General features: G+C 40.2%; 1 protein-coding gene across 10 annotated transcripts in view; it reads right to left on the reverse strand.

Moving 5' to 3' along the window:
* The window catches only part of kirrel3b (kirre like nephrin family adhesion molecule 3b), a 157,430-nt gene that overhangs the window by 41,041 nt on the left and 98,602 nt on the right, over positions 1-17,787 (reverse strand). For 6 of the 10 annotated variants that reach the window (XM_035948618.2, XM_035948616.2, XM_055012303.1 and 3 more), the window contains exons 3-4: positions 17,332-17,481; positions 5,478-5,647 (exon numbers count right to left, since the gene is read on the reverse strand). In XM_035948618.2, the coding sequence (XP_035804511.1) occupies positions 5,478-5,647; positions 17,332-17,481 (320 nt within the window). The remainder of the gene's footprint in view (positions 1-5,477; positions 5,648-17,331; positions 17,482-17,787) is intronic. The other 4 variants (XM_023271161.3, XM_023271168.3, XM_023271164.3 and 1 more) reach the window with 1 other exon arrangement.

Consider the following 17,787-nt stretch of genomic DNA (forward strand, 5'->3'; position numbering starts at 1 on the left):
ATCCTCTGAGCCCTACATTGTGGAAGCCATCTGGAATCGGTTGGTAGCGCTCAGTAGCTCTCACTCTCCCTCAAACGCTCAGGGGAGGGCTCTGGGAGTTTATGTTAACCAGTGCGGGACAGAACAAAGTCACAGACTAGAACAAATTGTGTGGGCAACGGGGCACAGTGTGGTCAACCACAAAGTCAAGATGCATTTCCCTACCATCTCTTTAAAGCAGACTCACTGTTTGCTCAGTGTTTTTGAAGAAAAGAAGACCTTGCAAGTGAAGTACATCAAACATTCTCCTAAAATAGAAGCAGAACTACTATGTTGACCGATAGAAGCTCACAGTGGATTTGCTTTGCTGCACTGCTACCTCTGGATTAGCCTCACAAATATATAGATTGCTTCACGGATATTTTCTGCACTTGGATTCTTATACGATGCCATGCAGCAAGAAAAATATAACTTTTATTCTGCAAACTAGCACTTAAGTTTAAATATAACACAAAGTTCTACGGTGGCACAAATACTAATTTCAGGTTGTCAAGACTGGAACTTCACTGGGTATATTATTCTATGTTAATGTGTTGTCACAAAGTTCAAGAAAGCTAAGCAGCATATAGGTTTCAACCACCATTATAATCACACATTAATCATTAGCTGAGCCAAACTTTGGCTCATTGACAAAGTACAAACCAGTAGTAATTATCTCCTTATTTCTCCACTTTAATGCCGGGGTTTCAATTTATTAAAACTGTAATCTATGTGCTGTCTTTCTTGCTTAAGTATACTATATTCAGAATATAATTAAAGTGTCATTGAACTTGTAAAATCAGATGGCAAGACATTTCAAAAGAAATCTTTTGATCTAACCACTCTACAGTTCAAGTACCTCAAGGCACCTCTTAAGTGAGAATCTGTAATAATAAACTAAAAAAATAAACACACTTTTCATTAATGAGCATTTGGTGGTAAAGGAATATTGTACATCCCATGCATGCTTCTGAGAAGCCCATTTGTATGTGAAGAACCATGTGATGAAATTCATAGTTGTGCGTGAGTCACTTCTAAAGCAGAACGCATTAGCTGTCAGACGCGGGATATGTCAATGTAATATCCTTTCTGACACAATCAGGATTGTTTCCCTCGTCGCTCTGGACCTGTCTGAAGTCATTAATCTTAGAAAGGGGGTTAGCTGGGTGCTGCATTGAATTCAACACCATGCCACATTACAAATTGATAAATTTTCATATCACTGCCTGGAGCCTATGTGAGGAATACTTTTACCATAGTGGGAGAAGAATAACTAAAATAACAAGATTGAGATGGGACTAGCTGCCTATATCAAGTATATTTAATGCTACATTTGGTAATTCCTGTCCTCTAGGGGGGAAAAAAACTAAGAAACAATAGCAGAAACTTTTCCTTTTGGCATCTTGTTCAAAAATCAAGCCTAATATTTCAGAGCGTTTCAGTCCTTATTTGGGCTGGGCTTAAGAAGCGGGATACTGTGTACTCTGTGTGACTTTAATGTTCAGGTAGACTGTCTTCTTTCTCAAAAAAACAGCACCAGAGATACACAACTAAAATAACAGCACCTAAATTAAAGCTTGATGTGAAGCTGAAACTGCCAATCCCAGCTTTGACCACACATGAAGGTGACCTGCCAGTAGGAGACTGGCTTGAAAACAACTATTTGAACTGTCTGACTAGAAACTGCAGGCTGTCTGATAAGAGCTTGACCAGAGATGTTGAATGTAGCATGATTTTTTAATAACCAGCAGAACTGACAGAAGACTGCAGTGATGCATGCGGTTGTTCTATCGATTGCTCTCCATTAGAAGCATGTAAACGAAGAAAGCATAAGCAGTATTTCTTGTGAGTCACAAACAGCTTTAATAACAAGGGAGAACGTTGGTTAAGAATAAATTGTCAGGCATTCAGACACACGTCAAAGTCATGAAAATTGTGACTTGCGTACAAATTACTTACAGCAGCTAAACATATCCAGGAAAAGAAAGAAACAGTCCATACTGCGTGCAGATCACCCTCCACAAAGGCTTAACGAGCTCCAATAAAGATTTTGGATGCTAATTGGTCAGTCCCTAAGTGGCTGAATATGAAGCAGAGACAGAAAGGTGTGAAGGAGAATGAGAAGGAGATTATGAAACATCTTTTTTTTTCATCTATAGTGGCTTCAAAAACCCTATCCATCTGGATAACAAGTAATTAAAAAATGTCTGAACTAAATGGATTATCTGCTAAATAAAACTTGACATGCTGCCAGACATGCTCATTCTCTGTTAGTCCAAAGCACTATCTTTACTTCTTTTTTCTGTCAGTGTTTCAGTTTAGTTTTTTTGTTTTTGTTTTTTTTTTGGGTGTTAATGCTACTGATGATCCATTTATAACATTTAAATTGCATTTGGCATGTACCACACATTACCAATTTAGTGTTTTGCACATGATAACAGTTTTGTTTATGTAAATGTATGAACTCTGAGGTAGGTTTGGCTTCACTGGGAAGCTTCCTAATCTCATATTTACCTTTAATTTTCTAATTTGGTCACTATTAAATTATATTCATCATCTTTTAGAGTAATTTATTCAGTCCTAAAAAAAAAACCCATCTAAATCATAAACATGAAACACCAAGTCAGAAATTAAAAGGATCTATTGAGATCTTGCAGGCATGAAGGGAAATTCTCGCAGAGATGCTGCAAAATTATACAATGTATATGAATACGCCTCTGTTTTGCTATCGACTGTCGTGTATATATGGGCTTTGTTCAAGCAGTCACTTTAAACTGTTTGTTTCACAAGGTTTCCTTTAGCTAAGAGTTAATTGCTTTCCCATTATATTGCATATTTATGCAGAACTAAAAACATATTTAATTGTTTTTCTTTGTGGTACTGTGGCCAGTGAGGCTAAATAACTTTCTTTACTTTACCTTAGATTCCCTCTCACGTTAAAAGTTGTTGACAGCAATTAGTTTAAGTGATCTGTATTTCACCTTTAAGTCTGAAGGTAAATAAATGCTAGTGAAGTACACTGCGCATTCTCTGGAAATAGAAACAGAGCTACTCTGTTCACTGCTACAAGCTCACAGCAGATTTGCTTTACTGCTCTGCTACCTCTGGATTAGCCTCACAAATATATAGATTGCTCCATGGATATTTTCTGCACGTGGATTCTTATAGGACGCAAGCGAGCAAGAGAAATACCTTCCAACTCAACATTTTATTAAGATTTAGTCTGCATAACGCGACTTCTCAGAAGGGTACTATCTTGTCTTCATTAGGGTTAAAGATAAAACTAAACTTCTACAGTGCCATAAATGGTAAGTTTAGATGTCAAGACTGGAATTCAGATAGGTGCATTATTATATATTAAAATGTTCTCACAAGGCTCAAGAAAAGGTGGAAAAAACACAGTAAAGCAAAGATTGGAAAGAGGATTGCTATGTTCCCTGCTCAAAATGATATCCATCCACTTCATATAAACCTTAGCAATTGCACCTGGCATTAAACAGACATGCTTTTACTGCAAAGCTGGGAGAGTATACAATAAAAAAGCAGCAAGAACAGCTCATAAAAATGCCATTACTATTTTCTTTTTATTTTTTAAACCTGCTAACACTGAGATAACTCCCCAGTCTCCTGCTCACCTCTCAGCGTGCCACCAAAGCATTCAGAAAAATATGCAGCACATTGGGGAGAATGACTTTCTGGTAGGGAAATGCATCATGGTTTCCGAGTGATTTGTTGTAGCGCTCCAATACAAAAGTATCATAGAGCAAACATGCACACCTCCAAACCGCAGCTCAGACCCGCAGGTTGCACATTACAAACAGTCCTTTGCAGTTTGCCACTAAGCAGCTTGACTGGAGCAGATGGGAGTTGAGCATTTTAGGGAAGAGAGAACATTATTCAATAATTTACTCTGCCCACATTCTGTAAGCCACTCTTGATATTTGAACCGTTCACCTCAGTTCTGCTCTTAATTATTTGGGGCGCCTCCTCCATTATATACTAAAGTTATGTTTTCTTAAAGCTACCCTCACTAATGATGAGCAATACATCATTTTAGTGACTCTTTTCTGTGATAAAAATTACACATTTTTTGCAAAGTGATTTAATCATACACTTTCTCTTTAACCACTGGTCCAGTAAATAGTTTTCTATGAGGTCAAAGAGATGAGGTTTGGGAGGCCTATAGAGGGAAATTATCTTTGGGTCAGAACTATCATTACATATGACACCATCAGGAAAGTCATTTCTGGGAGCCCTGCACCACATCTGCTAACATTAGTCCTCTTCATCTGCGGGATATGAGAAGACCATCCGAGCAGATGATTATGCTTACAAAATGTCCCCCTGCTGCTGCTCTTCGGACCCAAAAAAAGAGTCATCTTCTTTTAATTGAACTCATTGCTTTTTAATGTTAGGCAATAGAGATAAGAGGGGAGAGTCACATACTTGGGCTCAGCGCAGGCATGTGAGCATCCATCAACTACCAGCACAGAATGTCCTCATGTTTGCCTTCGCTCTGAGAGGAAGTGAAAGCAGGAAGCGCACTCCGCCCACCATTAGCACGCGGCACCTCCAGCAATCACTTTATTCAAAACGGCCTGGTGCCGTACCTCAGCCCAATCAATGGCATTTATCTGGTCTTTGAAAAAAGCCGATAATGGGATGAGGCAGCACTGGGAGCGAGGGAAGGCGGGGGAGGTGTTAGTTCTCTAAAGTGCCTCATCTCTTTATGTCCTTTGTTTGAATGGAAATAGAACATGACAGTGTTGAATGCATGATTAGCCTTGAGGGCTAATGTCAATCAACAGTCTATGGGGTCAGGTGATACCAACACCAGGCTGGTGTGAACGCTGACTATTGTGTACGGTGGCATCGAAAGTGAGAACACGATCTGTCACTGAGAATCACGCTGCGCCATGCAAAGGTTCAGGCAGATTCCAAGGCCCAGAGTGACATGGTAGATTTTAGAATGCACTGGGAAGATAAATGCCACTGCAGGAGGAGATCAAAACACCAGAGTGAGACGCAAAGTCATTGAAAGTTCCATGATCTCGCCATCTGCTTGTCTGAGCTGATTTGTCTACTGAAGAAAAAAAAATAGGGCCAACCATCTTTTTGCAATCAAAACACAACCTGGATTTTCAAGGGATTTCATTTCAAAAAGGAGCCTGAATGCTGAGAGAAGCACCCACCGGTGACTCAGGCAATGTGCTAAGAAACAATGAAAAAAAAAATCATAGATGTTTATGTTTAGCACTTTCACAGTAGTTATTTGCAAGCAAATACAAAGCAAAACATGCAAAAATGTAAAGTGACAGGTGTTTTCATTCTCACCATCTCAGCTTACTTCCATGAAAGCAAAAATGTTTCTGAGAATGAAAGCAACAGCCACAACGGATCCCACTGTCTCATCCTCCAACCCTTCCCCAGCCGGTCTACATACCTGGTATGACACACACCTCTATGCTTACCTTGGAGTACATGGCCCCGTTAAGGACCTCTCCGTTGCGGATCCAGATGATGGAGGCTGCAGGTTTGGCGTTGTCAGCGTGGCAGGTCAGATTGAGAGGGTCACCGGCCCTCAGGCTCACCACTGGCCCTCCGCTGATGACGGGGTCTTCTGGGGGAACTATTGATACAGACATGGACATAAAGAACGTGTGGGTGTTAGCAATGTGACAGTGAACAGGTCACATATTACTAGCACATCAATATGAACTCTTTAACTCACACTAAATCCCAGCTATCGATAAAGTACGTTGAAATATAGCTGAGCTCTTATTAAATGTATTGTTTTAAGTGAGAATGACGGCATGGTGGCATGTAATATCTTAATTTTATTTTTGAATTTGTCTTATTTTTCTAATATTCTGCAACCACACACCACCGTGACTGTAAAAATCTTTGATGAACCATATAACACAAAACTAACCACAAATTATGCCTGCAAGGATTTGACAGCTTCAAACACAACCTTATCACTCAGTTATAGTTCCCATTCTAATGGGAACTATAACTGAGTGATAAGGTTTATAAGGTTTACAAATTAGAGACTCTTTGGAAAATCTAATCCACATCAACTGTTACTTGTTCATGGAAGGTAATGACTTCACAGTGAGAAATATTTACTCAGAAAATGATGTGGTTTGAGGCACGAAAAGCTTTAAGGAACTCTCAGCAGGATTCTCTAAATAAAAATCAACTCTGTCATAACTCAAAGCAGATGCAGAACACACATACATGTCAGCATTAAGTGCAATTCAGTCGATGCATAACCCCCTCAGACGCACAGATGTACATTTCTCCCCTTTATTTCTCTCAGCTTTAACAAATACAGCGAAGGGAAGAAAGCATCACAACATTGCATATATGTGCCTCTAATGGCACTGATCAAAGTCCTATTCCCGTTTTACCCATGAGCTGATCTGTTTTTTCTCTCTCTCTTCTTCTTCTTTTTTAATTTTTTTTTTTTTTTTTTTATAAGTGAAACTGCAGTGAATTATTGATTGACCTGAGTGCTCATTACAATGCAGATCTGGGGCAAGATGAAATCAAAGGCTGCAGGCAGCTGCCATATTCCCCTGCAAAAGCAACATGATTGGAAGGAGGGTTGTTATGGGTTAGATTTATGCTGTCAAACAGACCTGAGATGAATGAAAAGAAGAGGAAATGTAGTTTGGAATACTTTTGTACATTTAGTGACAATAAGTATAAAAGTGTTCTTTTATGGCAGACATGAGAGGCAATGTGAGGCCAGAACAGTGTGAATATAGTATTCTATGTTGCTCAGTCTTAAAATGAAATAACTGACAGAGAATACAATTGATATGACTTAACTTGGTTTTTGTTTGAAGTTGTTGAATATGTTTTTTTTTAAGTGCTCAAACAAAATCTCGGGTTTTTAATGAGACCTAGAAATATGCATTTACTTCAAAATCCTAATCCCTTTAGATATGCATTAAATCAAACACAGTTTTTGATACTATTTATGGTTGGCATTGTTTTTGGCATCATATTTGCATTTAATAATTAACTCATTCTATAATATTTTTTACTGTAATTGCCATGTGCTGCTGTCCCTGTACTGGACTGGATACAATGAGAGGCACAAAGGAGTCAAATGAAACGATGTTCTACATATATCAACTTTTCAGTTTTATGTTGCACTTACTGTTTACATCTCACTCAACACTGTATCAGAGCTCTATTAGGGTAACACTAATGCAAACCAAACATTTCCAACTAACACTCATACACATTGAAGGCATTTAAATGGTAAAGCAGTCAACCACTGAGGTTTGCTTGGCTAATCACTTCTCAGAAAAGGCACTTCAACTCTTTTGGTAGTGTTGTCATGCTGTACCAGTAGAGCAAGAAGGAGCAGTCACAAGGAACATTTAGTTGAAGAGGTGCAGGTGATAGTGCATATCCAACTCTTTAGCCTACAGTCATAGCTAACCTTTGTTACAGATACTGTGCACGGCTTAACTTGGAAAACAGTTGCAATTTTATGCAAGTTTGTTCAGGTTGCACTTTAAATTAACTTTCTGATGTATCCAATTAAAAAAAAAACATTGGTCAAGTTTCATCTGTAGCTTTATTAAGGGTGGAGCAGCACATTAAAGATGGTCATCCACAGTACATTCCATTTCTTTTTTTCAAAGAGAAGCTTATCTCAGTCCTCATGCTGTGATTGATTAATGGATGGGGGTGGCATTTCGGTCTTTTGCTCCTGTGACTAATGCCTTTGCATTACATAACATTATTGATTGAAAAACACGGAAAATGTTTGCTTGTTCAAATTATCGGAAAACATACCCATCAGTACCACACATTCACAATGAGTAAGTGCTGAGTCAGACCGGAGCGTGGGAACACTGAAGTCTGGACTCTGACTAGACCAGACTACTCCAACTTTGACCAACTGGACCAGTAAATCTGCTATTTCAAAGACAGTTCAGACTCACTGGTCCCTATTATCTGCTTGAGTCTGAAATGCAGTGTTAATTCTGGTTGGCTCCCTTTCATCCGGTTCTCATTAATATGCGGAGGGCTGGGAGAGGTAGAGGAATCTCAGGTCAGCACAAGCAGATCAGACAAGAGAGTGTGCTGATCTAGGCAAGTAAGAGGGAATCTTTGTGAGAATGTGGTCACCTACTGGTCCTTTATCAGCATTTGGAAACAAGGTCAAGGAGATCACCTTAGTTTATTCTTATGCGAAGAATGGTGCTACGGCATGGTATGCAAACGAGACAGGGAGCATGAGAAAAGCATTATGAGCCGAGACTCTCCAGACAGCTCTTCCATTTGTCATTAAAGAAAACAAAAAAAAGGAGGCTCAGTGATAGCACTGTGGCAGTTGATCGCAGAGATCCAGTGTTATTGGCTTGCTGTCAGTGCTCTCTTGCACACATGACTGAAACATTAATTAAATGTCAAGCATATAAGGCAGCCATAAAAAGGTTTTATATGGAGAGGGGAAGATTAGAAAGGAACGTCTGACAGTTTGTGACTGATAGGACTCAGACTTGAATACTGCATATCCAAGTGGAGTGATTTTCTTCTTATTGCTCAAAGTGCTCAAAACTCTCAGAGACAATGGGATCGGAGACTTTCTACTCTCTGTACGCAGCAATATTCCTCCATTACACATTTAACACATATCAGTGTCTGTAAATAGGTGCTCGGGCCAGAAGGTGACACAGCTAATGAATGTGGTTATACACTTGCAGACTGTTGTAGTAAGTCACTATATGCCACTCTTTGACCTTTAATAGTCTCGGTTGTCTGCTATTATTCAACCTTATGTTTCCCATTGCGGTAGGCAAGAGGAGTTTATGATTTCATGCATAGTGGAGCTACATGGAAGAGGAAGTCAAAGGCAAACAGAGCTCTGGTACACTTTCAGGTCATGTCCCTCTGGAGGGGCGCTTGCCAGCAAAACACTGAAGGTGAATGGTGAGCACAACAAGGGGATGAAGGACATGCCTGGCTGCCTCCGTCCTGCAGTGTCCATACCTTTGTATCTTTCTGCCCTTCGCTGTGTTTCAGGTCTTATGAGGAGACTGGAGATAGTTTGTGACAGCCTGGACAGCATAACTACTAAATACGTAAATCTAAACTTTCCCGTTCTGCGCCTTTTTACAGATCAGCACCATTAAAAGAGAATGTGAAAAGGCTTTGACCGAGGCAAAGAGGCAGTTAGACATGATCCTGTAAAGCAGTGCTTTTGTGTCTACTGGCAGACGAAAGCCTCTGTGTCGACTGAAGAAATGGGAGGATTTGACCATTAACCCAACATCCATTGAATATAACCGAATGACTCGAAAAAAATAATTAAAATAGATATTTTGCTCTTTCTCTTCATCTGAGATCTTTCACTGATCCTGTCTTATGACTGCCAGGTCTGACAGTTATACAGAGGCCAAGTCTTGAACTTGAATCGGCCATCATCATTACTGGGCTGTTTGCAAACTCGGCAGTCCCTAATGGTTCTAAATTAGCTCTTTACTGCAGCCATTCGATGGACTTGGCATAAGTAGTGTGGTCAGTGGTACAGATTGATCGCTCCTCTTTAATTACAGGGCTGACTCACTGCAAACCCTGCTCCACTCACTACTTTTTTTCTGCCGGATAATAATGTAATCCCTTTCAACACTTTCACAAATTTGCATTCTTCTGTTCATGCGCAGACTTGGACACTGTTGGCATACATATGCACAGACACCAACTTTTGCAAGTGTTTCAGTGATTACAGGTTTTATACAAATCAGAGACAAATGATAGCAGATCAGTCACAAACGAGTTTGCTTCTGTCTGTATTAATCTAACTTGGAAGCTTTCGGCTAAAGACTTAACTGCGGAATAGCTGTAAGATACAGCCAGTTCATTACTTTTATCATTTGGAAGGGTTTTATTGGGGTTATTTTGATTTGTCACTTGATTTAGTGGTTTCCTTAAATTACAGATGCCATAGCAGAATATAGGCTTGAAGCAGTCTTTTTTTTTCTTCAATCCAATCTGTCTGTCATAACTTACATTAACCTACTCCAGGCCTGTAATTGGGTATATAGCACTATTTTGTTTTAAAGTACTTAAGATTTGATGGAGGTCCATTACGTCACCCAGTCTGAGATAAGATTTTGGATTAATTCACGTATTTCTCCAATCTTACAATAGCAAGAAATATCTCACAATTAAACCTGCCTTGAACTCCTCAATCAAAAAGCAAAAAAGATGACAGCGATGTTAGAAAGCAGTGACCTCAGTGAGATCATATGGTTTTAGTGCAAAATCAAAGATATCCATAAATGAAGCCAGGGCATATTGATGTGTAATTAACTCAACAGTGCAAAGCAGTACGTCCATCTCCTCCAACAGCGGCCTGGATAAACCCTGGGGGCCATAAAGCTGCCTTTTGTCCCATGATACATATGAATTCTCCAAACACCGGACATAAAAATTCCCCAACACAAAACATAAAACTTGAATTTATGAGGGTAGAAGCTGATAACGTGCACCAGAGTTGGCTGAGACGTCTGCTTCCTTCTGGAAACAAGTGTCGTTTCTGATGGTGAACCTGCTGGGTTTTTTGGGCCAAGACCACTATTGGGGGAACTTCTCCAAAGCAGCCAATGAAATCTTGCGAGAGCCCCGGATTTTCGGGAGTGTGAGCGAGGGAGGAAAAGCAATTTGGAGGCAAATGAATGAGAGAAGGCTCCTCACAAGGAGGCTGGATGGTGGAGGGGAGGGGAAGGCTGGCAACGTGGAGCTGCTGTAGCGCTGTGCTTCGGCAGACGTGTCCTGAACAACAATGAGCTTCCTGACTTTCCTGTCTATTTCAGAAGAATGCCTGCACGGGCCGCCTGTCACCCCACTGCGACAGCGTGCAGAGTTTGTGATAGATAGATCAGGAAAAATAGAAGACAAAAAAGGAGAGGGGAAGAGTACGTGGCGCAGGTGGATACGAGAGACACGCGTGGCTCACTGGCCCAAATCACCGGCCCTTTTCAAGTGCTGTCATTGTACATCTGTTTGAAAGCTAGGAGATCCTGAGCCATGTGTGCGCACGTGCACATCCCCAAACACACACACACACAAGACCGGGGGGGGGGGAGTGAATGAATGAAAAGGAAAGTAAGAGATATACAAATTCATTTTACTCTCAAACAGAATGACAGATGGCAATCACAAACAGCATGGCAGGCTGCACAAAATGTATACACAAAATAAAAAAATAAATTAAAAGAAGCAGCCGAGGACTGATTTGCAGACACGTCCACGATGCCACATGGTGAGGAATAATAATCTGGGAAGAGAAATATGGAAGAGAAGAAGTAAAGTAGAAGCGGGTTGGGGGTTGGGGAAGGGAAGGGAGGTCGGGGAAGAAAGCAATTGGAAGTGTATGGAATAAGAAGGAAGGGAGATTAAAAGCCTGGGGTTTGCACGGATTAATTTTTGGTAACATTTAAATAAATGCAGTGTGGGAACACTTAGTAAGCTTTTGGTAGCGTTGGTGTCATGATCTCCGTGAACGGTGCCAAATAAAATGGAGGGAAGGAAGGATGAAGATGAGACGAGGAGTGGGGGAGATGCCAGAGCTGTCAGAGACGTGAAGCGCTTGCTCCGTCACAGCGCAGCCATGTGCAGCTCCAGAAGCTGCTCTCCACAGATTGGGAGGGTGCTGACATTGCTGCTCACCATCCGGCTGAGTTGTGCTCCGTAACTATGTGTGTATGCGTGTGTGAGTTTGGAGGGTGGGAGGCAGCAAATGCGGGATTCAGGTTCCAAATCACAGTTGAAAATAAAATAAAAAAATACTTATCTCAAGTTTCAGCCAAAATATTAGCCCTTGTGGTTTTTAAACTTTTCTTAACGGCAATCAGTAGTTTGCCGACAACAATTACGGCGAGGTGAAAGCAAAGCGACTCACTATGAAGTGTGAATTCAAATCAGCGAAGCACCTGTACGCAGTTGGTACCGTTGTTTTGCAGAGCACAGATGAATTCATGTCATTTCTCCTCCTTCTGTTGAAATGCGCAGGGAAAGAAAAAAAATCATCCTACATAAAGTCTGTCAGCCATAATCACGCACCTGTTCTCATCCTCTCTGATATCATAGATGTAGTTATCATCCCATCTTGTGTTGCAGACAAAATGGCAGGAACGGCAGTGTAATATGAATGTTACAGTCAAATTTTCTTCAGAATGACTGCCGTTTAGGACACCTTATCTCTTCCTTATACCACTGAGATGCTTGGCTAGACTTAAATTAACTTTTCTAAGAGACAAATTGGTTACTTACACGAGAGGCTGCGAAATTTAATAAGAGTTTCTCAAAATCTGGCTCTCACGCACTTTCAACAGCACCACTCAGTAAGACGGATATGGGTAAGGCTGATTTCTAATACCTTACACGATGAAATAAAAGAAAACACGCCACTACTTGGGCACAATATTCTTGATCCTTCGCGGCATATCATGAAGAAGTAACAGATTCTCTACCGTCGCTCCTTGAACTCACATACCAATAGCCTTCTTTAGTTGTTGTACAGTTTACAAAGGCACCACATACAGTAGTTTCTGCCTGGAATAGTTTCTGTCTCTTTTGCTGCCTGAAAACTTCTAATTTCTCAGTAACTTCTTTTTTGTACCCTGCCCTCAAAGTTCATTTCCATTACTAAAAAGATGGCAGTGTGATCCTTGAGAAATAATGAATTCAGACTTATCCACAGAAATGGCTGATTCAGCTTTGGCAGTTGGAAACAACAATAACAAAAGATACCCTTGGGCTTTTGTGTACATGAATATTGTTGCTGAAGCGTGGGTCCAAAACATTAACAATGCAGAAAAGGGAAAACAAATATCTTCCACACAATGGTTCATTCAAATGGCATGCTATCAATTATGTTTGACAGACGACCGGCAACATATTGTGTTTATGAATGCTTTTCATTTTCAAAAATCTTGTGGAAGGTCTTTTGAGTTTCATCCCTTGCACCGGCTGCACATATATCTCATTTTAATAATCGAATGAACCATTTATAGGTTCAAATCAAATGTAAAGCTAACAGAACGCTGCACTGGAGAGGCTGTCATCACCCAAGAGCAAAAACATATCAAGTAGAAAAAGGGCAAAATCTATAATTATATGCTAACACAACTCCACATGCACCACAATTGCTACTGCTAATTATTTGTTTATACTGAATCAATTTAAACTGTATAATTACATATTTACACACTTGCGCAGCCCTCAGAATTGTCCCATAATTACAATTCATATGTACATTGGCAACTTTTTGATTATGGCATCTGTAATATGTTTTGTAAAATGTATGTGACTGTACTTGCAGCTATAACATATGATAATATGTTGAATATTTACATAAGTATTACATAACCAATTTTTTTATTTTTTTTTTTAACTGACTCTGACAGTGGTGTATTTTCTGTGTTTTTTCCAAACATTTTAAAACATTTTCCAACTTTGACCTGATCTATACAGTCTGCAGCAGAACCGTAATGATCCTGCACTGGGCATGCAGACCTGGGACAGAGAAATAAACAAATTATCCAAAAATCCATAAACTAAATTGATACCTCTTGCATCTTGCTGCACATGGTTATGTCCTTTGCAGTCATATACTTGCAAAATAAATGAGTAATATGCCAGCTTTCAGTCTCAAATTCAAGGTTGAAGGATAACTGGTTAGCAGACCAGGATCAGTTAAGGAAAAATAAACTACATTCAATAAAAATAAAGGTACTAACTGGTGCAGTGATGCCATAAAAGAAGCTTTTTAGTCATACTAAGACATTTTTTGCAAAAAGCTCTTTAAAAAACAAAACAACTGTGCCTAAACTAATGATTTGTTTTGATGGTTCTTTCAATAGCTCTCCAATGACCTCATGCAAACAATGGTTCTTTAAGGAACTATTTTCTTTTATTCTATGCAATTGTAAGATGTTACATCATTTCTGGATCCCTTTCATTATACTACTTTTAATAGTTTGGGTTCTGGATTGTTAGTCAGATGGAAAATTATGCTACAAGATGCCAGATTGGGATTTAGGACATCAGTATTATAGTATATAATGTTAGTATAGTAGTTGTAGCTGAATTTATGGCTTTACCCAGCTACCAAATATTTAAATTTCAGAACCTTTAGTACCACATACGTGAAGAATAACTTGCTAATAAAGAGGTTCTTTAACTGGTGATGCTGTTTTGAAGAACCACAGAGCCTTCTGGAGAACCTTTTTAAGAACTATTATTTTTCTGAGAGTAGCAGTTCAAGCCTAATTAGTGACTTGAGAAGAATACAGAATAAATTACTAATATTGGTCACACCGGGCAGACATGTCTGACTGTCATCTTTTGAGTTTATCTTTGGTAAATAGCTAATGGGCAATTTTAAACCTTCAGTGAACAGAGATGTACAAAGGCTCACTGCAGTAGTTTGAAAATTATTTGTTTATCCCTTTGAGACAGTGTTTTTAAAAGAAGAGAACTCTGGTAATCAAAGAAATTCACGGCACTCCAGATTTACACACAAAAAAGGAGAACACCTTAGATGGGTTTTTTCATTTAGTTTTTTTTTTTTTTTTTTCAGCCAAAGACCTTAATCAAACAACAGCGATCCTTCTTCACTTCATTCTAGTGGTCCCCAACCTAAGGTAGAAAGATTAGAGCAAAGGTCTGGAGAGGTGCCAACTTGCTGCAAGGGATATAATTAGCCTCAGGGGTCTTTTTTGGACCTGAAACCCTCCATTCTCTTCCTTCATGACTAATTCACAAGACCTTGGTTCTCGTTTGGCATCTGAGGGTGAGCCTGCAAGCCATGCAAACGCTTGGATGGGTTCAGTTCACCGTCTATTCATTCCTCTGCGCTTTTTGATGGAGGAGCTTCATTGCTGTTTTGTAAATGCTGATGTGATGTTTGTTGTTTCTTCACCACCCTTTTCTTCCTCTTTAGGTATTGGCTTTCACTGCATTTTCTTGTAAAATGGGCAGGTTAGTTGAGGTCACTGCTGCTGTATATTTGGTGCACGTTTGAAGGACAAACATCAAATCATTAAGAAGCAAAATTTTAAAAAAAAATAAAACAAGAAAACATACAATTTCTTTTCTTTGGCAGTGATGTGAGCAAATATTTCTGTTACGCTGTTTTCAAGCTCATCAAAGTCAAGAAGAGAGAGGTTCCTCTGATTTGGCACACGGAGGAATTTGGGCTGATATTGAGTTATGAGAGATTGAGGGGAGAGTTTTAGATTTCCGCTGTCAGTTCGGAGAAGGGAGGCTGTGTGTGTGTGTGTGTGTGTGTGTGTGTGTGTGTGTGTGTGTGTGTGTGTGTGTGTGTGTGTGTGTGTGTGTGTGTGTGTGTGTGTGTGCACTGGTGGGTGTGGGTGTGTGTTTAAGCACACCGTGTATATGCCTATGCATTCGTTTCTGCGTGAGTGCATAGGTGTGTGTGTGGCTGCAGCTGTCTTCCAAGTCGATAGACACACTCTGTCACCACTGGCAAGTAATTGACAGCTTGGAGTTTGCAGTGACACAGGCCTTGCATATATTTCCTCCATTACCTTGTGTGTACGTCAGCCTGGAGTTCTCCCTGGCAGTGCATTCAGGAGTCAGCTAGCTTGGCAGGGGATTAAACAAACACCTTCTATTTGGGCTTATGGGGAAGAATGATAAACTCTCTCACCCACAATACGCCAAATAGGAAATAAAGGCTTCCCCTTTCTCAGTGCTGATTAGTTGTGTAAATATAGTTGGGCCAACTTTTTCACTTCCCGCTGCTGTATCTTGTTTGCAGTCCAAAGCCAAGCACTTATAAATAGTGTTTTGTTGTTTTAATTACTTGGAGTTGTCAGTATAGGTTTTGGCAAATAAAAAAAATCACACTGTACAGTTGGGATTAAAGCCAAAACCGAATGCAAAAATATATTTGCACCCTCCTGAATGATAGTTTTATACCCATGAAGTATTAAGTATCCCAAGGACACCGAGAAGGTTAAAGACGGTAGCATTAAAGTGTTGAAAGCTGAAACTCCTTGTGCGAATGCAGTTTAACAGCTGAATTGATCAAATTCATTAACAGTGACCTGGTAGAATGATAGGATCTTGACCTGCCAGTCACTGCTTTTTTTCCTCCTCCTGTCCTTGTCGCTCTAATCAAATGTCAAAGTTTTTGCGGAAACCACCAGCAGCTAAACTTTGAATGGTTTGAACATGTAGAATCGGGAGGACAGCAGCAGAAGATAGGAAAGTGCAGTCACAACAGACATTTTTAGCTCCCCGTAGAAGTATCCATAATTATTCACTTATATCCATTTGCAGGGGGCTTGGCAGCCAGAGAAACGTTATGCTGCAATTTGTCTTCCCCTCTCTCTTTTTCTCTTTCTGCCTTCTCCCCTACAAATCGTTAGTTTCACTTTTCATTAGGCCAGATCAATAAGGCGGATCGGTTGCTGGTGTTGAGGACTGCGTGGCAGACACCCCACTCTCTCTCTCGCTCCCCTTTGCTTTTTGCTCATTCCTTCTCTTGTCCTCTTTTGCTCTGTCATGGTCTCCAGCTATGTCCTCAGCAACGGTCCAGTGAGGGAGGCTGTGAGGCAGCAGAGAGCATGAAGGGCCCGAGAAAGAGACACGTGCCAGAGGTAGGACGAGCGCTACGGCAATAAGACAGAAATGGCAACACTGAATGATAACCCAATAAAGTTTAATTAAGAGCCTGTAACCTCTCAAGCTTATGGTAATAATGAAAATGGAGGCTGCATACAGAGGAAGGAAATTAGAGTGGAAATGTAGGGGTCTCTAAAAGTTCAATCATATTGACACTGTCTACCAAATGGGAAACATTATCACTGATTTAATTCCTTTCACAGGGTTTAAATAGAAGTACATCTTTTGTTCTCGGGACTCAGAGTGGATATTTCATCATGTTTCGGATCCATGTGAATACCTGTGTTTGTGTGTGTACCTTATACTTGAAACTGGACATGGACACAAACCGTATACCGTTATTGTTGTAAAGCAGTCGAACAGAGTAGAATATGGCAAATTTGAACCAAATGTCCTGTTTTTCTTCTGATAAATACGTGCTGGTTACAATAACGTATCTAATAAATGACACAACAGATGCTGAGTAATGACATCATTGCCATTGTACACCTTGAATCCTCGCTTCAAAACTAGCCTGAGGTGCTAAAAATCCAAAGAGAGGCTGTGAAGCCAGTGATGCCTTCCATCAGCTGGGTTGGCGCTGGCCTGGTTATTGTTTGGAGCGTGTGTGTTTTGGTTCTGACTTACCCAGCACAGTGAGTCGGGCCGGACGGGACCTCATGGCAGCCTGGACGGCCTGGCACTCAAACACGGCATCATCCATCAGCTCGACACGCTGGATTCGCAAATGATGCTCTCCTGAACCGTGGTCGCCAATCACTGTGTAACGAGGATAGCCTGCAGCGCAAACACATTTGCTAATTTTAAATCACCTCCAAAATCAAATACTGCTCATTTTCCAAAACCGAGAAGGTAAATTTGCATTTTAAAGCTTTTCATATCAGTAGCAACAATAAAACACGTGAGCATGTTAATTTTAACTGAGCTGCAAAAGCAGATAACTTTAATAGAGATTTACTTAATTGGTAAAAATGGCTTGATTGTTCGTTTGTTAATTTACTCACAATACATTTTCATACATGTTTTTATAGCACTCCTGGCAATGTTAATGAGCTGCTTTGGAGGTTGCTGTATTCTAGAGAA

The sequence above is a fragment of the Amphiprion ocellaris genome, chromosome 7 (assembly GCF_022539595.1).
Source record: "Amphiprion ocellaris isolate individual 3 ecotype Okinawa chromosome 7, ASM2253959v1, whole genome shotgun sequence".
NCBI lineage: Eukaryota > Metazoa > Chordata > Actinopteri > Pomacentridae > Amphiprion > Amphiprion ocellaris.